The 24993-nt window shown below is 42.5% G+C and overlaps 1 protein-coding gene across 2 annotated transcripts in view; it reads left to right on the top strand.

Moving 5' to 3' along the window:
- The first annotated feature begins 7076 nt into the window (after positions 1-7076).
- NPSR1 (neuropeptide S receptor 1) overlaps positions 7077-24993 on the top strand; it is a 138851-nt gene continuing 120934 nt past the window's right edge. For both annotated transcript variants that reach the window (XM_045793644.2, XM_045793643.2), the window contains exon 1: positions 7077-7338. In XM_045793644.2, the coding sequence (XP_045649600.2) occupies positions 7183-7338 (156 nt within the window). In that variant the 5' untranslated portion in view covers positions 7077-7182. The remainder of the gene's footprint in view (positions 7339-24993) is intronic.

Raw genomic sequence — 24993 nt, 5'->3', positions numbered from 1 at the left:
ATGTGGCTGATGTGAGACTGATTCTGAGCAAAGGTTTTCATAGAAGAGATGAAGAAGGGAGCCGGTTACCTGGGAAAGGCGACCTTCATCTAGAAAGGGAAGAGGCTGAGAGTGGAGGTGAGGTGTCATCCACCAAACTGAATGCTTGACTAATATACCAGGACAGGAGATGGGAGTCTGGGGTGGAGAACTGGGCACGTACCAGGGACACAGGGGGACCAGAAAAATAAAAAGTGAGACTCTCCCAGACACGACTTCTTTTTCAAAGCCCCATAGCCTGACCGTGCCCCAGGAGCAAGGCAAGTAAATACCTTATAAAGCAGCTTCTTAGCAGTTTGTGCAAATTTCTCTTTTCCTATCTCCAAGCCTTGGTCCCATTTTACCGAGACGCCTCACTCTGGGACCCGTTGCATTCTCGGGTACAGGAACTAAACTGACACCTCCCGAAGGTCAGAATTACCGAACCACCCCTCACAGACAGAGAAAACCTAAGGGGTGGAGTTGTAGTTTTCTTACCCATTTCCTTACCTGGAAATTCTTCTTTCAGGCTTTTGTTGCATATTTTTAAGGAAGGCAAGTCTTAGAAATGGGATCCAGACTGAGTGTCTGAGTGTCTCCGAAAGGAGGTTAACTATGACGTCTCGGTGCTCTGAAAGGGAGAACAAACCTCTCTGGAGGTCCAAAGAGAAAGAGAAGGGAAACTTCCCTCCCTCTCAGGAGCTACGGGGGCCCGGCGGCTCAAACTTGGTCGTGAGAAAGTAGAGCCCAGAAATGAGGTCGAGCTCACTGCGAGTCCCAGGAACAGCAGAAGCACGCCTCAGGGCTGAAGACCTGGCAGGAGCAGCTAATTACGACGGCAGCCCCAGAATGAATGCCACGGGCAGGCAGCAAAAACTTCCCACTGGGAGCTGGGCGCTAGAGCTTGCTGTCCGCCTAACACAGGCTTTCTCTTCCCTGGAGGCACATTCGAATCACCTGGGGAGCTTTTAACACTCCCATGCCCAGGTTGCACCCTAGAACCATCTAATCAGAACCTTAGGCATCCACGCAGTAGTGTTTTACAAAGTATCCTAGGTTATTTCAATGTGTAGCCAGGACTGAGAACGTCTACCCTGGTCAGCACTGAACGGGTAAAACGTAGGGCTTTCTTGGAGAGGGCTCCCAGTTTCTATAGGGAACATAGAGATTTGAGGCTCACTTTTTGCAATCTGTTAGTAAACCATTTACTACGGTTTGTGTTAGGGAGGTGGCAAGACGGGGATTGCTAGGCTGCCTCTAACGATATACCTAGCAGAGGCTAGAGCTCTCAAAACAGGATACAGTCATTCGGATAACTGGGCAGGCCCTGCCTTGAGTGAGCCCCCCAGCACTATGGGATAGTCAAGGTACGGTTTCTCTACTGTACTACAACTACTTGCTGGCTTTGTGACTGTCATTGTTATGGGCTAATAGCTAATTAATAAAGCTAAAGTACTGATATTTTCAGTTGTGAAAATATTTTCCCATGTTTTCTTCTAAGAGCTTATAGAAGCCTCAATCCATCCCCAATGAATTTGGGGGCATGGTGTGAGATAAAGGCCAAAGTTCATTTTCTTTTCCATGTGGATACCCAGTTTTTTGGCACCATTTATTGAAAATACTTTTCACTCATTGGATTGTTTTGGCACCTTTGTCAAAAATCAGGTACCTGTATAAATGGGGGTCTATTTCTGCACATATAAAATATTTTGTTTTGAGCTAGTCATCAGTCTTTTTTTTTTTTTTTTAGATTTTATTTATTTGTTTGAGAGAGAGAGAAGGAGCAGAGGGGGAGGCAGAGGGAGAGAAACTCAAGCAAAGTCTGTGCTGAGCACGGAGCCTGACGTGGGATTTGATCTCAAGACCCTGAGATCATGAACTGAGTTGAAATCCACAGTAGGACACTTAACCAACTGAGCCACCCGGGTGCCCCTATTCATCAGTCTTTATTTCATTACCACATTGGCTTGATTTTTGTAGCCTTATGTAAATTCTTGACTTCCAGCATTCTTCAATGTTAAGAGTACTTCGGATAGTCTTGGTTCACTGCATTCCCATATTTTTGTATCAGTACGTCCACTTCTACCAAAAAAAACTTGATTTGATTGTGACTGGAATTTCACTGAATCTATAGACCAACTGGGGGAAAATTGACATCCTAACCACACCGAGTCTTTCAATCCCCAAACTAGAATAGCTCTGCATTTTTCGGTGTCTTCATTCATTTCTCTCAGCAATATTTTATAGAAGTATTTCACACCTTTTGTTAAATATAGTCCTAAGAATGTTAAATTCTTAAATTTAAAAAATTCCAAAGAATTGTAAATGAAATTTTTTTGTAAACTTTGTTGTCCAATCTCTTCCATTTATTTTTAATGTCCCTCTGAGACTCATTATACAGATGCTCACACATGTACTTCTTTTGCTTACATTCCTTAACTAGTTTTCTCTCATTCTTTTCCTTATATCACTTTTAATGTCTTCTGAGAGTTTCTTACCTGCCTTCTATCTAATTCTTTTTTTGGTTGGGGGGGTGGAATTCAAAACATCTCTTTAGTGCTTTTTTCCAACATCTTATTTTTTTTTAAGATATTATTTATTTATTTGACAGAGAGAGAGAGAGAGCACAAGTAGGCAGAGCAGCAGGCAGAGGGAGAGGGAGAAGCAGGCTCCCCACTGAGCCGGGAGCCCGATGTGGGGCTCAATCCCAGGACGCTGGGATCATGACCTGAGCCAAAGGCAGCCGCTTAACCGACTGAGCCACCCAGGCGCCCCTTCCAACAACTTATTTTTATATCCATTTTCCCACTGGGTACACCTTAAACTTCTAGCTCTTCTCTACCTTCCTCTTTCTCAAAAGCCACCTCCCTCACTTGTAAAAGTTTAACCCATGGGGTAGTATGAAGTACAGACTTTAAAGTGGCCACCATGATACCTGACTCCTGGAATTTATGCTTTTACGTAATCCCCTCCTCTTAAGCGTAATGAGGCAAAAGGAATGGGATGTATGCAATTATATATATGTGATTACATAAGACTGTTGAACCCATGTTGCTAGAATCTCTCCTCCTTTTAACAGCTTTGAAGGAACAGGTGCCGTGAGTTCTACAGTTATAAAGAAATGAATTCCGCCAACAACATGGGAGAGTTTAGAAGTGTATCCTGCCCCAGTTGAGCCTCTGGTGAAACCCCAATCCTGGCTAGCACCTTGATCTCAGCCTAACACAGATGGGCAAGAAGAAAGACTCAGAAACTAGACTACCCATCTTTATGTATTGTGACCTACTCCTATCACTCCAGATCTGACTCTGGAATCACTGCTGCCATTTTTCTGCTTTGTCGTAACCATGAGCCAAGCAATAATCCACTTGGGCAATGTGTGCAGAAAAAAAAAAGGCACAACTAGAAAGCTTCCTCTCAGCCTATCCCTGTCCAGGGCACCTGGCCCTTGTCTGTTCTGTATTTCCCTTCTCACCTTCAGCCCTCATCCCATTGTGACCCAACCGGTCTCTGACCCACATCCAGAAATTTCTCACAAAAAGTGCAGAGATGGTAAGTGCATCTAGCTCAAAGCTTTTCCATAATTGGAATACCCTCATGTAACTGTCATTCTGACCAAGAAACAAAATATTACCAGCAGCCCAGGGGCTCCCTCCTAGCCTATTCCAGTCACTCCCCACCAAAGGTTTCTTAGCTTTTAATTTATGTAAATGAAATCAAACAGTATGTATTCATTTGTGTCTAACTTCCCTATAACTCAAAATAGCGACTGTGAGATTTATGCATTTTGTTACCTATAGTGGCAGATCACTCATTCTCATTGGTATATGTTTTCCATGGCATGAAGACGCCATGATTTATTTGTCCACTTTTCCCTTGATGAGCACTTAGGTAGTTTCAAATTAGGGACAATTACCTACAAGCTGCTCTATTCATCTTTACATTTTTTGATTAACATAAGTACTCATTTGTGTTGGATATTTTCTTAGTAGAGAAACTACTAGGTCATAGAATATGCATATGATCAGCTTTAGATAATTCTGCCAAGAAGTTTTCCAAAGTGATTGTACCAATTTACACTGCCATAGTAGCATATGATGGTTCTTCATCCTACACATCCTTACCAACACGAAGTATTTCCCATCTTTATCATTAAGCCTCCCTAGCAGGTGTCTCATGGTTTCATGCTAGGTCCTGTGATCCATCAATGCCTCTCTCATTTTTGTGGAATCTCTAGGGATGAATTCAGGTGAGAACCTAGAACCCATATGAGAAGTCCCAAGATCTGTGGTCAGCATGCTGGAGAACCAGGGAGCTGATGTGTAGTTCTAGTCCAAAGCCAGCAGGCTTAAGGCTCAAAAAGAGCTAATGTTTTAGTTCAAGCCCAAAGGCCTTTGAAAACCAATGTTCCAACTCAAAGCAATCAGACGGGAGTTCTCTCTTATTTATGGGAGAATCACCCTTGTTTTCTATTCAGGCCTTCAAATGATTGGATGAAAATCACCCACATCAAGGAGGGCGATCAGCTTTACTCAGCCTGTGGATTCAAAAGTTAATCTCATCCAGAAACACCTTCACAGACACAATGAGAATGTTTGGCCAAATATCTAGGCATCTCACTCCCCAGTCAAGATGACACATAAAACTAGCCATCATATCATGTTAGCTAGTCATCTTGTCTACAACCATTCCTTTCAACTGTGATATACTATTATTCCTTTACATATATATGTATATATACAAACACACACACACACAGTTATACTTAATATAAATGAAAAAAGTATTATTTTGTTTAATATGTTTGTGAGTTTTGTCTATAATATGTTGTATTTGCTACAAATTTTTCATTCTCATTGATGTATAATATTTCATTGTGTGGCTACACAGAAATTTATTACTGATGAGCCTGTAGATAGTTTCCAGTCTGGAGCTTCTCATTGATTTTGTCACTGAATTTTAGGTTGCTTCTGATTCATTTCTAAACAATATTGCAAAGGCATCTTTTTCCAATGTCTCCTTGCACACACACATAAATGTTTCTCTTGGGTGGCCACAGGTCCAAAAAAAATGATCCATCTGGACCATGAGTGGAGAGAAAACAACACAATCAGAAAGTTCTCTTTCTACCTATTCCCTGTCCATAATGGCATCTACTCTTTTCTCTCTTTCCACCCTCACCACATTATGACTTAACCAGCGTCCGCCTTTTCCCAGAAGTTTCTCACAGATTTTTTTCAAATTTTATTGAAGTAAAACATAATTATGAAAAAGTACATACATTTTATGTGTGCAGTGCAATGAACTTCCCTAAATTAAATACACATAAGTAACCCAGATAGAGATAGAAAATTACCAGCATTAAGAAATGGAATGATGCATCATAGGCTATGTAATTTTAACTTTACTAGATACTGCCAAATTGCTCTTCAAAGTGACTGTGTCAGCTAACTCTCATAGAAGTGAAAAAAATACACCCATTTCTTCCCATTCTTGTCAATACTTGGGGTAGTCAAACCCTAGTTTTGCCTATGCCAATGGAAAAAAAAATGTCTTATTGTTTTAAGTTGCTTTTAAGTTGTTTTAAGTTGCTAAGCAGGAAGCCCCTTGAGGGCTCAATCCCAGGACCCCGGGATCATGACCTAAGCCAAAGGCAGACAGTTAACCGACTGAGCCACCCAGAAGCCCCTTCTGGCGCTTTCTGAGTCTCCTGTGCAGGCATCTTCCTCAAATGTTTCTTTTTCTGTTTCAGCACTCATTAGTTAGTTTCTAAAAGGTAAGACTGACAGTTAGGCAGAAGCTTTTAGGACCTTCCTGCGTTCAGGAGGTCAGGCCTGAGTTCAGGAGGTCAGGCCTGAGTCCAGGAGGTCAGGCCTGAGTTCAGGAGGTCAGGCTGGCAACATTTGCTGCCCCTTCAGTGTAGAGTTAATATCTTCTCATCTACAGCATTCTATATTCTTCTGGGATGGGCAGATAATGCTAAAGCTTTCCCAGTTAGTCATCGGGGCCCCAGTTTTTTATGATCATCACTAACCTGCTACTTCTTATACCAGGTGTCATGAACCAATGGCTTCACATATTTGGAGCATTTTCCATGTCGTAATCAGGTAGTTATGCTTGGTTGAAATACAAGCGGCTTAGTTCCGTTGTTTTACACCTGGCCGGCTACTCTTACTCCTGTTAACTTCATGCCTCAATAGGCATTTGAGATGGGATGCAAATCAGCACATGTTAGTGTCAAGGCACCGCTGTCTGGGAATTTCTGAAGAGATGAGTTATTACCTCATTTCCACCACCAGTTGTGAGATCTTGGGCAAGTCATTTCACCTCTGAAAGCCAGTCTTTTCTAGTGTAAAATGAGAACCTAAAGGTACATCCCCTGGGAACCTCACAGAGTCACTTGGATATCAAATGAAAGAACATCAAGGTGATAAGAGTATTTACCAGGCACCACTCCCAGTCACGTCACGAGGCGTCATAGCATACTGACAAACACAGACCCCAGGCTTTTCTGAGAAATGCCCTGCAAAAATCTAGAGTAAACCACGGTGTGAAATACAAATATGCTATTTCCCCATGTTTACTGAAATAATGTACATACAGGCTACTAAGTAAACGGCTAGGTGAATATTTTAAGTCAGAAGGCAAGCTCTGCCGGAGCAAATGCATAATTATAATTTGATATCGGGAAGAGCCACCATGACCTGAATTAATCAGTCTGCTCTTGAGTCCAAGTTCCTGTATTGTTGAAGCTGGAGCAGAAGTGGGGGTCCATTCTGAAAGTTAGGGAAAGCAGAGCTGGGCAGGAAGGCCTGTGTCTGGAGCCACGTGGCTCGTGGGGGGGCGAGGGCGTGGGGGGGGCACCACCTGTTCTGTGGTGAGGCCCCGGCCCTGGGCGGGACGGTGGGGTGAAGAGGCTGTGCCGGCTACTGGATCTTAACTGCTGAGGAGAGAGCAGCACGTGGATCCTCGCAGGCGTCAGGCAGAGCTCTTCAGGGAGGTGGGCTCCGGGAGGGCTCCGTGCCTCTGCTCAGCCCAGCTCCAGCCAGAAGCCTTGGGAGGGGAGCAAATGCAGAGCTGCAGCTGTGCCCAGCACTCGGAGGGGAGCTGGACTCTTCCTGGGCTGCAGGCGCCAGGACAGCCAGGCTCAAGTCCACCTGAGCCATGCCAGCCAACCTCACGGAGGGCAGCCCCGACTCCAAGGATGCCAGCGGGACCGCGCAGACCCTGGATGCTTCCCCAGTCCTCTGCACCGAAACAGTGACTTTCACGGAAGTGGTGGAAGGGGAGCAGTGGGGCTCCTTCTACTACTCCTTTAAGGTACGTTTCCTGCTTTCCACTCTGAAAAGGATTTTAAATAATGAGACAAGTGGAATTTAAGAGACCAGTTTAACTATCATTGCCAATACCGTGAACGGGTGTAGTTTGTTTTCTTTAACTAAAAGAGTAAAAGAAAAAAAACCCTGATGAGCTAAATCAAGTTTTTTATACTGTGCAAGGACCTATACTGTAGTTTCTTATGAGAACTTGTCTTTTTTGTTGTGCTGCTGCTGAAAACGTGTGAATCCTGAGTAGCATTTATGTTAACCAAGAGGCTGCACAGTGGGTGATTTTTCCCCTTTCCTTAGGTAAAAGCACTTCTAATTAATTCTATAGTAGGGCTTGAAATGTCTGTTTCTTGTAGGGATTATTGCTGTGAGTTTTTTGCTAGGAACATCAGAAGTGTGGAGAGCCCACATCCCCCAGGACAGTGCCTGGTGCAAGGAGCAACAGAGCAGTAAGGAAGGAAAGACCACACTTGTTTTTTGATCCTGTGCTTTGAACATCAGTGAGCAATAGATACTTTGACTGTTGTTTGTGGTGCCACCATTTGCAACAGGTTGCCGCCTAGAACAAATGAGTAAATCAGACTTTTGTGAATTTCACCTTCAAAGCATCCAAGGGCCACGCTGAGGAAATGATCCTCATTAGGCTAATACTGTTCCCTCTTCTACAAGACCGGAGTGCGAAACATACCAGGCATCTGGAAAACAAGTTCTCTGCCCCTTGCCTCAGAATGCAGGCATGTCAGGGTACTTCACACGCTGCGTTAAGTCGTGGCAGTAATTCCCAGGTCTCCAACTGGTCTTTTATACCAGAAAGGAAAATACTTGAAGAACAATTCTAGCCATGTTTGTTTGTTTGTTTGTTTAATCCTCTGGGTGTTCTTGAAATGATTTGGCTTTTACTCCACAAAGCAGACTTACTGTAACATCTACCTCTCTACTGGAGCTTTGCTTCTTTGCAAACACTCAAAATAAAACTTTCAGCAGGGAGCAATCCTGGGAGGCAGCTTAGCCTTCCTCAAAAGCCAAGAGACAAAATAGCAAAGCAGAGCCTGAACAAGTCACTGAGGCTTGCTCCATGGGACCCAGTCCCTCGGACCCACCTCCTGATGCGTGCACACACACAGCCCCCTGCCCAGCTCCGTGACGGAAAACAGACACCGAAATTAGAGTTTGTTGCCATTTACCTTTGACGGAGTAAATCCTCTCTATGGAATCAGCTTGCAAATCCAGAGATTCTGTCTTAGAGAAGCAGGCTTTGTGCACGCAGGAAACACACTGCTCCTTCTCAGTGGCACTGCCTCTGCAGCCTCTTTGATAGTTATAAAACCTGACAGCAAACAGAACGAAGAGAGAATGGCCATGGCAAACGGGATACTCATCAGCAATAAGGCAGTCGTTCTGAGACCCAGGCAGTAATCACTCTCCACTGAAATCTCATTTACCCTTTTTTGAGTATGGGTCCCAAGGGGTATTTTGCATATTTAGACAAACAAATCCCTGCTGGTTCTCTGCTAGTGTTTATACTCATCCCTAGCAACGTCATTTCTAGGCACTAAAGAGAACCACATCATTTTTTTGTCTCATTCCTAGTCATGTTTGCCCTCAAACAACTAGACCAGTAGACAAGAAAAGAAGATAAAAGACAGGGATAGTTTGTCCAGGGACTTAGGATGTTCCGTTTCATTTTTTGACCCGCGCAATCATGGACTAAAACACAGTGATTGGTAGTTACAAGGCAGTCTGTGGTGTTTGTGGGCACCAAGCTTAAATGTTCCAGGGTAACTTTTTCCCATGGTCCTCTTGGAACAGGGCAGTTCTGTTACACTGTGGATCCAGAAACAATTCCGATGCAAACCCCTCATTGTGAGCCTCTTCCTGCACATACTTCTCAAGAAGAAAGTCCGAACTGCTCTTTACTATCTCCCAAATATGTACTTTTAATCCCTGTTCTTTACCAAAAGCAGCAAAAATATCATAAAAACAAAAATGGTATCAGCAGTAAAAGTAGCAGAATTAATAGCAGCAGCAGTAGCCTAACATCTCATTTGCTGTGGGCTTTCTCGGAGCCAGGAATCTTTCTAAATGACTTCTGTGACATATCATATTTCATTTTCACACATTATGGTGCATCTTTCCATCAGGAATTGCCTTCCACCTTCATCTGTGTTGATCTAAATTCTGTCCACTCTGAAGTCTCCTCTTGAATTGCTTCTTCCATGAAGCCCCCCTTGACTCATCTCTCCTCTGAGTGTACCTGCTTTCTTGCCATTTAATCCAACCGTCTCAACTGCTATTTCAATATGTGTCCGGAAGATGTATAATAGCCATTAAGCTCCTTGAGTGATTTTTGTTTCCTGTTCTCTCCAGAAACCAGCACCATGCCAGGCATACTCAATAAACATTTACTACATTAATGAAGTGTGGTGTTCTGTCTCTGTCAACTGCCCACGTTTTGTCAGAAAGCTTGCTTTCTCAGTGACAAAGGTGGGGATCTTACTAACCATGACTCCACAGGGCAGCCTCTGCCCTGCCTTGTCTCTCTACCCACTGTATTCGCCAAGCAAGGTCCTTCTCTGCATGAACATTCAAATCATCCTCACCCATTTCTAAGCCAATGTGGCCAAGGTAAGTTACGCATTCCAGTGGGTGGATTATGAAATTAGTTGTGGGGCCATAGACTAGTACCTAGTACCTGATTGAGCCCTGGGAAACTGTACCCACCATATTGTAGCCTTACTAGTCTCAGTGGTCTTGTTCAGTCTGCATACCTGGGCTTCTGTGTTTCCTGCCTAGCACTTGAGTTCTCCTCTGAACCCCAAAGCTCTCTTGGCAGGAGACGAGACATCCCTGTCTGGATCTGGTTAGCTTTCTCTACCACAGGCTTAGAGCCTTTCCCTTTTCCCATTTCCACCCCCAAATTCTTGCCCCTACTTCCCACTGCTCTAACATACTCTGCCATCTAAGCATGTCCTTAGATATAGGCAGGAAGGTCAGCGGTGAGTTCACCACCCCCTTCCTCTATCATGGGCTTCATATGACCAACCCTATGTGGTCCTGGGTTCAAGGTTCCCAGCTCAAGCCCTGGTTTCCTTCATAGTGTCCAATTTCAAGTTCCCATCTAGTTTACCTCCTCAATCCCTAGCCCCAGCACCAAATTCTACCAGAAATTCCCGAGGAGGATAGGACCTGGCTAATCAGAAAGTAAATGGAGGATGTGAATATAAACCTGTCCAAGTGGAAGACAGAGATGAAACCCTTCATTTTAGCCTTTCATTTTGCCCATGAGTGTGCTAGCAATGTTTCCTGTATCTCTAATTCTTAGTGATGAGAAAATTAATTCAAAGTAACTGGGAGAGAAACCCGTCTGAATTAGTATATTGGTGAAATTATAAAATAATGCAAATGAACTCATTTTTATTACTCTCAGGTGAGGGAAGAAACTTGAACCAAGACTGCTCAATATTACCTGACGACGATCTTTTATTGAATCTCCTTCAGTGGGAAGCTACAAATGATATGCGATTAGTCTAACTATTGTTTATATGTAAATGGTTGCTTCTAAGTGCTTGAGGGTGATTGGACACAGTTTTTTCCCTTTGTTAGTGCAACCTCCTGCCTACTGTCTTACTGTTAATTTTCTTAACACACCTTGCCTCCTTTAATAGAACAAAAGCAAATTCTAGTTCAATTCCTGTCCCTCTTATCTCACAGGAGGCTTTAGCAAGAGCTCGACTGAAAAAGCTTACGTAGACTTGCTTGTTTTCAGTACATTTTCGTTGACAACTCATTTCTAAGAACTTGATCTACTTACTGAGTACCAGCATTTTCACCCCCAGTGGCTGTCATTTCAGCTCCTCTTTGCCCACTTGCCTGAACTCTCCTCTTGCTCCATCCCACCTCTTATGGACGTGTTTGTCTCCTTCCTGTCGTGGATGCCAGGATAGTGTCAATGATGCCCTTCCTGGAATCCAGGAACCCTGGGTCCCTGACCTCCCCATGCTATCTCCTGCACATTACAACAAGGGCCCGGCATTCACATCGTGCGTTTGGTTCTGCCTTCTACATAGTTCCACTCGGTATGCTGATTTTCAGTACATTCATACAGTTGAATATGTGGCTGCTCAGAAGGAAATGACTACTAGTTTTGCTCAGTTAAATAATTATTAAAGGTCTGCTATGTATTCCCTGTTTCTGTCGTGCAGACCCAGCAGTCCACTTTCCATCCCTTACTGGGTACGTCCCATCTTGTCCAGTTTTACTTTGTGTCACTGAGAAAGGCACAGATGTTGCTAGTTGGCTCTACGGGGACATTGGACAATTCCCAAGCTATGTACTCCAGTTTGTGAGAAAGGAAAACTTGCTCAACTAAATTTCTCTTTGCATTACTAATACATCTCAGGGCAGGAAACACAATCGTAGTTACTTCTGAGTGAACTCAGAATTACAGTTTTTCAGCCTATGAAGGCTTTTCCCAAGTTCTGACTCAAGGAGGGTGTGTGAGCTCTAGGGATGGTGCCTCTACAGTGGGTCCACATGTGCGTGATGGGGGTAAGGGAGGGGGTCCAACCTGGGGAGAGATCTGGGCAAGTTGGAGTCAGCTTGAAAGTGCTGCCTGGCCTTCAGAAGTGATCATCCTTATTCCAGACCCTTGTCTAGATCCCCATCTGGCCCAGATCAGGACCACACTGCTTTCTGAGGTAGAGTACTTTTGTCAGATTTCTTTCAGGCACACGGGTATTCACATCTCCCTCTTTCCCTCTCTCAATCCCGGCCACATTTTTGTGTCCATACTGGGAATGAAAAGTTCAGCTGCCTCCCTCCCAGCTCTGGGCTGTGGGAAACAGTGGTGTCATCTCTGGTGCTCTCTCTACCCACATGGCAATCCGATCTGTACCACTCCCACCTCACGGTAGCCATGGAAACCCCCAGAGACTGCCCTTCCCTCGTTCCTATACAGTAAGTGGACTTTAGCCCCGTTTTAATACTGTGCTCTCAAACTCAGTGGGTGTCATCGCTTCCTTTTTTGGTGCAAGCCTTTGGAAAGGGTAATACAGTATCCTCCCATCAGTGTCTACGCTGCCTCGCATTTTGCACCACTGTCGTACCATCCAACCCGCCGGCTCCCTCAGCCTTTCTTTATCAAGGGGAAACTGGATGCACTGTGTTCTTCCAAACTTAGTATTCCAAGCTCTCTGCTCTGAATGCTCAAAAGACACTCTTCTTGCAAGGGAAAAAAGCCATTTCTTCTCGAGGTACTTAAGATAACCTCCGTGAGGCTTTTTTTTTGGAAACCCTGCCCGCTCACTTGTTTCTCTCTGCCTGCATTGTTAGAGATTATACCCTGAGTGCAGATGGGGTAGAGCTCTCTGGCTGCCTGGATGGGGAAGGATTTATCAAAGGAGTAGGAAGGACCACATCCATTTACGCTTCACAATGTCACCCTGTCATCCTTGAAATAACCTCCTGTTGATATAGTGGGTAAGTGTGTGGAGCCATGTTCAAGTGGTCAAGAAATGTCAGATCATCGTTCTGTAACTGAACTCAGCTTTTCTTAGGACCTCTCAGTCCACGTGGAGGCAGAAGGAGCTTAGTCATCCCCAGGTAAACTCATGCTTTCGAGGCTTCCCCATCATTTTCGTGAGGACGGCGTCTATAGACAGACTGCTGGGGTCAGGTCCCGGTGCCGCCGCTGTCTGACTGCGTGAGCCGTTCACTTCTACCTCTGCCATGGTTTCCATGTCCAGCAAATGACACTTACAATTAAATGTCCTTTGGAGGGTTGTTGTAACAAGTTAAGTGACGGAATGCTTGTGAAGCCTTTGAGAACGGTGAGTGGCCTAAAGTATTCAATAAACATCAGTTGTGAGATCCCCAGAAACTAATCGTTTCACTCTTTTCTAAAGCTACTTCCTGAGAGAGGAGGAGCCGCCATTATCTATGCTTGTGAATATTCTGAAAGATATCACTGCAGTTGAAGGTTTTCGGGACAGTTTTAATATACATTAAGTCCTCACACAGTGGTGGTGAATTGAGCGGTTTCTTTTCTTTCAATTAGACCATGAAAAATGTAGTAACATATTTAGAGAAGATCCCATTTCTTACTTTATCATCTTGATATAATGTCTAATTTTTATCCATGCAAGCTTAATGGCCCACTACAAGAAGGGCTATTTACAGAGATGGGAAATTATGCCCTAGCCAGCAGAAGAAAGGATGGGCTTCTACTGTGGCGAAGAGATCTTCTGGGCCATGAGATGGCAAAACCACCCCCCATCAGGATGAAATCATTAAGAAGTAATCATCGGGGCTGGTTTTTTTTTTCCTCCTAACTTAGGCAATATTGCTGGCTGCCTAAAAATGATGGGTCTCTTACACTTGTCAGCACTTTACAGTCAACAGTATAATTTCACATGATTTCATTTGACCTACCATCAGCTCTGGCAGGGTTTAAAATAGCATTCTTATTTTTAAACCGGATGTGAACATGAAATCTGAGAAAAGTTAAAGGTGTGAACTTCCTAATAAAATAGAAAGAAAAAAAGAAAGAAGATTCTCCTGCTGATTTTAGTCAGGAGAGGGTAGGTTCTGCAACAGTAAGAACTAAACCCTGAATATGGGTGGTTTAACATATCAAAAGTTGATTCCTCTTACACATCTCAGTTGCCAGCAGGTCAACCTTCTAGAACAAAATGGTTTCCAAGGAAGAAGCCTTTGGCCTCACCTTATCTGCTTTGGCCTGAACTGATATATGACTTTGACTCGATTCCATTGACAAGAATTAATTAGGTGATGGGCGTGGGAAATGTATCATCCCCAGTGGGGGGCACATAGTGTTCTGCTTTAAAGCTTGGCTTGATTTTCACCTTCTACAGGATGAAACCCAACGTCTTCAGTCTTGCCTAAATATGTTCATGACCCCAATATGTTACATAACATACACACATGAACACACACACACACACACACACACACATCAGTCATGAAAGGATAACTCTAGATCCCACTTCCCTAACATCGTGTCTGACACAGAGTAGATAAATGGTCAATAAATATTTTGTTGAATGAAAGAACATATCAAGAAACAGTCTGTGTCACAAGTTTATCCCTAAGGTCTCAATAAATTAATGTGAACATATTAGAGTGGATGGAATCTTAATCCTTATTCTACAAGCCATTGGGATTGAATTTTAAAGGTACCGTCATTTGGGAGAATTCCTAACACCACAGCAAGGTTATATGTATAGCAGGGGAGGGTGTGTAAACAGATCTTTAGGCCTGAAGCAAACAACATCCAAGGTCCAACAATACTCCTTTCCATGCTGCTAGCTCTGGTTCCACATGTGAGGCCTGGAAACCATTCGCCTTTGAACTCCAAGACATCAGGCAGGTAATGGGAAAGGCACAATGTTAGCATTCACATCAGGTTCTGACACCTGATTATAGAAGTTCAGCTGTGGAGATCTTCTGCAAGGTACAGAGGGCAAAGGGCACCATCTGGGGACAATAGGACCTGCTGCAATGGGGTGAATGATTCAGCCCTGTCTACTAAAATCTCAATCAAACAGCCACATGATTCCTTTCTGCTGCCTCTGGACACTGCCAGCAGAAAATGTGTCTGTCCTGTGAACAGTGAGACTATAGCTGCTTTCTTAAGAAAGGACCTTATACTAGGTACTAGGAAACCAAGAAGGATGTATCACTGCCTTGATGGGCTGGTAAACTAATGCTTTAATTCAATAAATTTACTCAAGTGACTTCAGCCTTTTAAATTCTTAATACTTACAGATAAACATAAATATTTCTCACCCAATTTAAATTTAAAATATAAATATCGTGTCTAAAAATAAGTCAAAGTGTAACTGTAATAATGCAGAATACAATTTTTAAACTATATTCTTTCCCTCCCCATATGTTATTACCCTGTCAAGTTGAGAATCACAGACTGGCTTGACCGAGTATTACCTTAGGCACTGGGCGTTCAGAGATGGAAGAAACAGGCACCTTGCCTTCAGACAGCTCTGTCTAATGGGGAACCAGACATTAAGTCAATAATTATAAGGGGAAAGGATATAGTCACTTGGAAAAGGGAAGAGGGGTGCCTGGGTGGCTCAGTTGGTTACATGTCTGACTCTTGGTTTGGGCTCAGGTCATGATCTCAGGGTCCTGAGATGGAGCCAGCATCAAGCTCTGTGCTCAGCGGGGAGTCAGCTTCTCTCTTTCCCTCTGCCCCTCCCCTGCTCATGCACGCACTCCATCTCTCTCTCTCTCTCTCTCTCTCTCATATAAATACAGTCTTAAAAAAAAAAATAGAGTTAGGTAAAAAAAACCCAAGGGGATCATTAGACTAAACAATATGATTTTTTTCTTATAGGCAAGAAGATCTTTAAAGTTTTATTAACAAAAATGTTAACAATGAAAACTGATTTTAGAGAGGTTAATCAGGCTGCAGGGTCCCGGACAGGTTGCAGGGAGGAGACCCTGGGATGGAGAGCCCGTTCTGATGCCAGAATGAGAGGTGTTGGTGCTCAGGCGAGGACTGTCTCATCTGAGATTGGGAAGGAAGCGCATGTGTCAGGTCACAGGCAGGTTTCGGGGAATCAGAGAGGGTTGGCTGAGGCAGAGAAGGAAGATGACATGGGGGTTAAAATTGATAAGGTGATCCCACAATGTAGATGAAAAGGCGAAGAAAGTTGAATAGCTATAATAATTTCGAAAAAGAATGAAGTCAGGGAGCTCACTCACGCTAGCTGACTTACAGACTCACTGTAGAGTTCCAGTGAGGTATTGAGGGAACGCTAAACACACAGAAATGGAAAAGAAATAGGCCCACACATATATGGTCAATTAATTTTTGACAAAGGTAAACTAGAAATTCATTGAAGGAAGCAAAACTAATGCTGGAACAAATTTATAGCTACAAGTAAAAGTGAACCCCTACCCAAACCTTGCACCCTATAAAATTTAACCCCAAATGGATCGTATACCTCAGTGTAAAACCTAAAATAAAACACCTAGAAGAAAATCTAGGAGAAAATCTTTGTGACCTTGGATTAGGCAAAGATTTCTTACATACAACATTAAAAATATAATCCATGAAAGAAAAATTTGATAAATTGGACTCTATTAAAATTAAGAACTTCTATAATTTGAAGGATGCTATTAAAAGATAAAAAGGCTAATCACATTCTAGGAAAAAATATCTATAAATTATATACAGATCTAATGGGTAATTTTTATCCAGAACATATAAAAATTTCTTAAAGCTTAATAAGCAAGAAAAAAAATTTTTGATTTAAAAAAGGAGCAAAAGTTTGAGGGGTCTCTGGGTGGCTCAGTTGGTTAAGCGTCCAACTCTTTTTTTTTTTTTTTAAGGTTTTATTTATTTATTTGACAAAGAGAGAGACAGCCAGCAAGAGAGAAAACACAAGCAGGGGGAGTGGGAGAGGAAGAAGCAGGCTCCCAGCAGAGGAGCCTGATGTGGGGCTCGATCCCAGGACTCTGGGATCACACCCTGAGCCAAAGGCAGACGCTTAACAACTGAGCCACCCAGGCGCCCCAAGCGTCCAACTCTTGATTCTGGCTCAGGTCATGATCTCAGGGTCCTGAGATAGAGCCCTGCGTTGGGCTCCAAGCTTGGGATTCTCTCTTTCCCTCTGCCGCTCCCACCCCTGCTCACACAGTCTCTCTCTCTCTCTCTTTCTCTCTCTCTCTCTCAAAAAGATAAAAATAAGATAAATGTAGCAAAATTTTGAACAGACATACCACCAAAGAAAATACATAGATGATAAATAAGGACATGAAAAGATGTTCAGCCTCCTTAGTCATCAGGGAAATACAAAATAAAACTACAGTGAAATACCACCACACACTTATTAGAAGAGCTAAAATAAAAATATACTGACTGTGTCAAGCACTGTCAAGAGTGGGAAGCAATTAGAACCATCATACATTCCTGATGGCAAAATAGTAAAGACATTTCGGAAAACATTTTGGCCTTTTCTTATAAAGTTAAACATATATTTATTATACAACCCCCAACTCCTCCTCCTGGGCATTCACCCAAGGGAAGTAAAACTTATGTCTACACGAGAGCTTGTATCAATAGTTAGACCGCCTTCATCTGAAAATGCCAAAAAGCAGAAACAACCCAAGCATCCCGCAGCTGGAGAATGGATAGACAAGCTGTAATACACCCATTCCATGCAATATTACCTAGTAATAACAAGGAATAGACTTACAGATACAGAAAACAACACGATGCATTTCAAAAGCATCATACTAAGTGAAAAGAAATCAGACTCAAAATGCGGCATGCTGTCATGATTTCGTTTACGTGATGTTGTTGAGAAAATAAAACTCTTAGGACAGAAAACAAATCAGTGGTTGCCATGGACTGGGGGTGGGCCAAAGCCCGACTACAAAGGGCACAGGGGGGTCGTTGTGAATGAAGGAACTGTCCTATATCTTGAGTAGAATGATGGTGACATTTGTCAAAACTCACAGAACTGTACACTAAAAGGGTGAGTTTTCCTCTGGGTAATTATACCTTAATAAAAAATTCATTATCTAGAGATTTACATTGTGAATTTAATTTTCCACAAAATGTGTTTCATTTAAAAGTCATAAATCCCCAAGTGACAGCATAATGGAAGTAGAGCTGAAGCCTCAGGAGCTCCTGAAATGGGATATAGATTTAGAAGATGACTACAGAAGCAGGAGCTCAAGATGGATGAACGTCCAAAAGTCCCAAATATGGATCAAAATGGACAGAAAGATGATGGCACCACGTCATACGGATGTTTGCTCAAATGTCATCTCCTTGAGAGTCTCCTTTGGCTTACGTGACATTTTTGACACATCTGTGCCTTTGTTCTCTATCTCGTAGTGTCTAGAAACTATGCTTCATGAGGACCAGAACTCCACCTGGTTTCACCACTGTGTCTCCAATGCCAACAACCATGCCAGCCCTGATTAGACCCTCTGAGAGTCTTGAAGAATGAATGGACCCTACTGTGGACTTAGATAGGCATAAATATTGACAAATAATTCAGAGCACAGCTCTGTGAATGTTTTCCTAGCTTCCTCTTTATTCTACATTCTACAAGTAGACATCAATCATGAGCCATTTAGCATGAATCTGAAGTATATAAAGCTAGTACTGGTGAGGAATAAAGATGTTGCTTCCAAATTTTGGAGAACACCAACAGATATGAAAGGAGGCACTGGATGAGCCTGGAGAAGATGAAGGTGTGCTCAGGAACAGATGCTGAATGGGCAGTGCTGTTGGGTTGACCCCACAGCTAATCTCAACCCTCTTCTCACTCTCCCAGCTAAATACTCACTGCCCTAGTCTCTGCTGCAGTTAAAAGCAGCTCAGTCTGGGAAACGTAACTGGAAGCCCATGAGATTTCTGATAAGAATTTCTCCTTTTCCAGTACAAGGAGAAAGATATGACTGGCTTTTATTTTTTCCTTTCTGTCTGCCTTGAATTCTGACGCAATGCGTGGAGCTGCAGCAGCCACTTTATCACCACAAGAGAAAACCCAAGGCAAATTAGATGAGTCAAAGACAGCAGCCACCTACCTTCAGATTTCTTATTATATGAAAAAAAACCCACACAGTTTATTTGTTTAAGCCACTGTTAAGGGGGCTTTCTTTTTGAGCTGAATACCTCCCCAGTGGATTTTTTTTCAAAGGTACAAAACTACATGTTTAGAGTTCTGAAGTCAAGGCCTTAAAAGGGGGCCACAGAAAATCAAATAAACATTTCATTTTCTTTTATTCCACATTTGGGTGGTACAGGGGCTGGCTATGCTCAGGTTTCTCCTCCTGCTAACTGTTAAAGAGGCACTGAAGAGAGTTTTATAAACATTGATTCAGACTGGATTATATGTTTCTGAGTAAGAAAAAGTCTCTCCCCTTTCCCAAAGAAAAAAGCCTTGACTTTTTCAGAATGATTCTCCACATTTCAGATAATGACAGTACTTGCGTAATTTTATGAAAAATGCTAAAAGCACTTTAAAAATATTAACTTAAAAAACTACCCAAAACATTAGGTCATTTTTTTCATAATGGCTCAATAAGAGGATTTTCTGTTGTTCTTCCTATATTGTAAAAGGATGTGATTCCTGACACTTTAAGACAACCAAGGAAAGTGTGAGACATGGGCTCTGGAACCTGAAACCCATTCCATATTGTGCAACCCTGAACACCTTACATGCCGGCTCTGGCCTCCAGCAGCTCTGCTGTGGGAGCTGAGCAATGACTACTTCACTGCGGGATGAAGTAAGGAAGGAGCCAGTTCTCATGTGGAAAACGGATTTGGGGGGAGAAAAAGAGCAAAGTAGTCATGGAGGAATTCTACTCATTAATCTCCTGTCAGGGTCCCCCCAAGCTGAGAGTAGGTGAGCTGTGAGTGAGGGCTGATGTCCTTCCCCTTGAAGACCACTCTCCCAGATTCTCCACCCACCCACACTCTCCACTCTCCCAGATTCTCCACTCTCTCATACTCTCCACTCTCCCAAATTCTCCACTCACTCAGATTCTCCAGCCAGATTTTCCACTCTCCACCTCTCCACCCTCCCAGATTCCCCACCCACCCAGATTCTCCACTCTCCCCCACTCTCCACTTTCCCAGATTCTCCACCCTCCCAAATACTCCATTCCCCCAGGATTTCCCTTGCCACACTCTCTTCTCTCCAACTTACCACTCTCCCAAATTCTCCAACCACCCACACTCTCCGCTCTCCCAGATTTTCCACTCACCCAGATTCTCCACTCACCCAGATTCTCCGTCCACCCAGATTTTCCACCCATCCAGATTCTCCACCTTCCCATACTCTCCATTCTCCCAGATTCTCCATTCTCCCAAATTCTCCATCCACCCAGATCCTCCACCCACCCATATTCTCCACCCTCCCACACTCTCCACTCTCCCAGATTCTCCACTCTCCCAAATTCTCCATCACCCGGATTCTCCACCCACGCAGATTCTCCACCTTCCCACACTCTCCACACTCCCAGATTCTCCACTCTCCCAAATTCTCCATCCATGCAGATTCTCCATCCTCCTATACACTCTACCCACCCTGATTATTCTCCCTTTGCCAAAGGTAAGTAAAGCAGAAACTTCCAGGAATTCCTCTCCTATTTGTGTTCCATTTGGGGAAGGAAAGAGACGGTTCTCCCAAGATAGAAATAAGTGGTTGGAGAGGAAGAAGGAAGCATAACCTTGACACAAACAAGAGCCAGGTTAAGCTTTCCCACGCACTTAAGAGCTACTTCTTTCCCTTTGCTGTCTTCTCTGCCTGCTCTCATCTCCGCCTGCCCAGGCATTCAGCTTGGACCATGCATGCTGTACTTAAAAAAAAAAAAAAAAAATCTCTCCCTCTTTTCCCTAGTCCTCGTCCTATCTGAAAACATTTTCCCTCAACAAGCTGATTCCAAGTATCAGCATAAAAGACTTTCAGAGTAAAGGAACTGTTTCCCTGGGGTATCTCTCTCCTCAGCCCCCTTAACCTTCCAATGCTACTTGCATTTTAAAGAGGATTTTGCTTAACTTACACAAACCCCTACTCTTCTGAGTTCCCTGAGCAGAGTTAGTGCCGATCACAGGGTCAAGAGAAGTATCAGGGTTCCTTGAAGAAACAACAGCAAGGGGTAAGAGGATTCCTCTTAATTCCTCTCTTCCAGCTCCCAAAGGCTTCTGCCCAGCTGCTCTCCTGGGCTGGGGCCCTGATTCACCCTGGCCTGCAGTGTTCCAGGCTCTGCATCTGATCAGAGATCTCCCCGTGGCACTCAGAATTCCATTCACGTACAGATACTGAACCGAAGTCTTTGCTCAAGGACCATTATTCACAACTCATAATTTAATAAAAAAAATGAAATGGAATATTGTTAGGGCCCAAATGCAAGTTTCCTTCCTTTCATCTAGTATTGTGGACTATTGCCCTTGGCAACACATAGCAATCTATGCAAATAGAAGATATTCTTTCAACTGAGGATAAATTTGATTTTCTGTCCAATGCATTTAGTTCCTTTTGAGGATTTTTTTTTTTTTGGCCTAGGTTGGGATAAAAATGCAAAAGGTATTCAAGATTACAGAAACTATTTGTCCAAAATAAAACTTAGAATAATTTATTGAATGCTAACTGCCAAGCACTTTGTCTTCTCCTTCGATTATTTTATTTGCTCCTCCATTATGCCAGGTTAACCTAGATTATGCCATGGTAACAAATAATCAGCTATTATCAGAAAGTTGAAACTATAAAGTTTATTCCCTGCCCATGTCATGTGTTTATTAACAGGTTAATAAGGAGCCTCTGCTTAGTGTAGTCACTCAGGGACCTCGGCTGATGGAAGTCCCATCTCCACACAGGCTGCTTTAATACCAGGACTAGAAGACAGACAGACAGGAAATGGTGAACCCTGCCCTGGCTCTTTTAGCTTCCACCCAGAAGTGACACGCATCACTTCTGCTTACAGTTCATTGGCCAAAGTAAGTTCATGGTTGTATCTGATAGCAACGGAGCAGGGAAATAGCAGCCTCCCCCTGGGAAAGTCAGGGGCTGTTGGTGATCAGAACTGTGAATGCAACTCTTACCACTCTAAAACAGGCATTATCATCCTTGATTTACAGAGAGAAAAGGTGAGGCGCATGGAAGATAAGTTCACACAATAGTTGATTGTCCAAAAATGTGAACCCAGCCAGACCTGGTTCAGAAGCACATGCCCTCTCCACTGTAACAGAACTCCCTAAAGATGTTCCATAGAACTCTAATTCTGTGAGTTGCTAAGCGTACAAGAAAGGACTATGGCCAAAAAACTTTGGGAAAGAGCACATGTTATATTCATCATATATGATGTATTAGCCTACTTAAGCTTCTGAGAAGTCTTACAATAAAGAAACAAGTTTAATTCCGCTTAATCAAAATTTCCTAAATTCATTTGACCACAGAACATTAGGATGTTACCTCTAATAATATTCCATGGAGACAATGGTCCCTGGAACACACCTCAGAAAATGCCACATCATGTTCTTTCCCCCACGGAACCTGTGGAATAACCTAACAGAACCACCTTTTTGGGCAGATGAGACCCAGAAAGGCAAGGTGATCTTCCCAAGGTCACACAGGCCTGTGAATGGTAGAGACAGGACAGAGCTGTAGTCTCTGGATATCTAAGTCAGAATTCCTGGTCAGCCTGCGGCAGCATCACGAAAATACAAACTGGAAAGCCTAGTCAAATTTAAGATAGCATTGATTCTTAATGCTAAGCACTACTGAAATATGTACAATATTTGAATAAATGAAAAAACACAGAAGACTAAATTTTGTGAAGATGTCAGTTCTCCCCAAATTACCTCTTAATGTTTAAAACAATTTTAGTCAAAACTTCAATGTGGTTGTTTTATTTTGACAAAATAATTCAAAAGCTTAAAAAAAAAACAGGTGAGAAAAACTAAGAGATTTTAATATAAATGCTAATGAGGAAGAGAGATTTTTCCCTATCAGCTTTTAATAAATATAAATCTACATTAAGCAAAAACATTTCAGAATTAGCACAATACTTGACAGACCAATAATAACAAATGGATTGCCCCGAAAATAAAATTCTTATACATAAATGAACTTAATACTACAAAGAAACTGCAAAAATCAGTAAGAAGGAATGCATATTTTGGCAATAAAACTAGAGGGTGGGTGGGTGGGTGATGATTCTTACGTCATGTAAGGTTGTCAGATCAATTTCACTTGGATTTTGAAACTAAGTTTTTACAAAATAGCTAGGAAAAAAGTATAACTATCAGACTAATTTTGAGATGAGCAAAAACTTTCTAAGTTTAGAAATAAATATTTAAAGGGAAACAAAAACTGAGAATTATTGGCAATATAACTAAATATATGTAATATTATAGCTCGTAAATAACATATGTAATAATTGTATTACAAACATAACGTGATTAAAGCCTTTAATATATAATGAGCTCCTAGAAGAAAAAAAGATGTTTCTCATGGAAAAATAGGCAAAGGAAATAAAAATAATTTTAGATTAAATGCAGTTAAAAGAACATATACAAATATTGTTTGCCAGTGGTCCGAATGATACAAACCGAACAATGAGACATATCAAATTGTCAAAGATTCAAGAGAAAGATCATGTAAAGCATGTGACAGTTCTGTAAGGCTGTCAGTAAATCAGGACAATCAACCTAACTTTTCAGGAGAGCAATTTGGTAATATACACGCAAGCCTAAACAATACATCTGCACTTGGATTTCGTAATTCTGCTTGCAGGATTGAACCATAAGAATACTAAAGAAATATTCAAAGAAAGTTGAGACATGGGGCACCTGGGTGGCTCAGTTGGTTAAGTGTTTGCCTTCTGCTCAGGTCATGATCCCAGGGTCCTGGGATGGAGCTCCAAATCGGGCTCCCTGCTCAGCAGAGAGCCTGCTTCTCTCTCTACCCTCTGCCTGCAGCTTCTCCTGCTTGTGTTCTTTCTCTCGTTACCTTTCTGTCAAATAAATAAAATCTTTAAAGGAGAAGGAGAAGGAGGAGAAGGAGAGAAGAAGGAGAAGAAGAAGAAAGTTGAGACATGGTCTTAAGTGTTAGGTAGTTTTGTTCCATAGGTATCTGACAATAGAAGAGGAAAATTATGATATAATCACAGGATGAAATATTAAGGAATATTATGTACCCATAACAATCATTGTTCTTCATTCAATGCTAAAACTTTTTTTAAAATCATGATAAACTATATATAGAATATATTCCAAGTTTTATAAGCTACATAGATATATATACTCAGAAAATATGGAAGGAAATATACCAAAATGAGAAATTCTCTTTGGAAGATGGGTTTTTGTCTTTGTTCTTTTTAAGTACTTTACTAAATTATTGACCAGGAGCACATAATTACTTTTATTATCAGAAACAACAAAATATTGCTATAAAGTACACCATGCGGACTTTCAAGTATATTTCGCTCATTGCATTTCCATAAAAGCAAATGAAAGGATCAATTTTTTTCCACAGAGAAACCTTTGTTACCTTTGTGACAGCCAAACAGAGGGAGGAGGGAGCATGCCAAATGGAGGGAGGAGGAGTTCCAGAGAATGTCCCGTCCCCTGAGGCTCACACATGGACAGGTCTGGGGAGCTGCCAGTGTCTCTCTAGTGATGACCTGGGTGTGGCGGAGAGGGACGTGGTCTTTAAATAATTAAGGTTACGCACTTTCAGAGCCACAGCTGGATTCAGGAATTTAGTGAATTCTCCCATTTCTTTCTTTCTCCGTTCTCTCATACCGTTCCCCTCATAATTTTTCCCCACTCCAACCCCCAACTGAGATTTTGATAGTGATTTCTGAATTATGCAAGTGACATGTGACTTATCTGTTTCTTTGAAAATCAACTTTTCCAATCATTTGCATCATTTTTCTATCATCATTGGGATGGGCTGAACCACAAAGTGTGTTTAGACTTCCATGACAAGTGGAGAATAGTAAGAAGGTGGCTTAGACAGAGGCAGGCATCAGTCGAGAGGACTAGTCTCTAGGGGACTAGTCCCTGCTGGGGTAACCAAGGCCCCTGAGCATAGGCCCAAGGAGATATGGCCAACCCATCAAAATCCAAGAGGCTCAGGTGGGA

Source organism: Ursus americanus, chromosome 3, assembly GCF_024610735.1.
Source record: "Ursus americanus isolate L20-20 chromosome 3, mUrsAme1.1.p, whole genome shotgun sequence".
Lineage (NCBI taxonomy): Eukaryota > Metazoa > Chordata > Mammalia > Carnivora > Ursidae > Ursus > Ursus americanus.
Note: the sequence above shows the minus strand (reverse complement) of the source record. Positions and strands in the feature narration are given on the sequence as shown.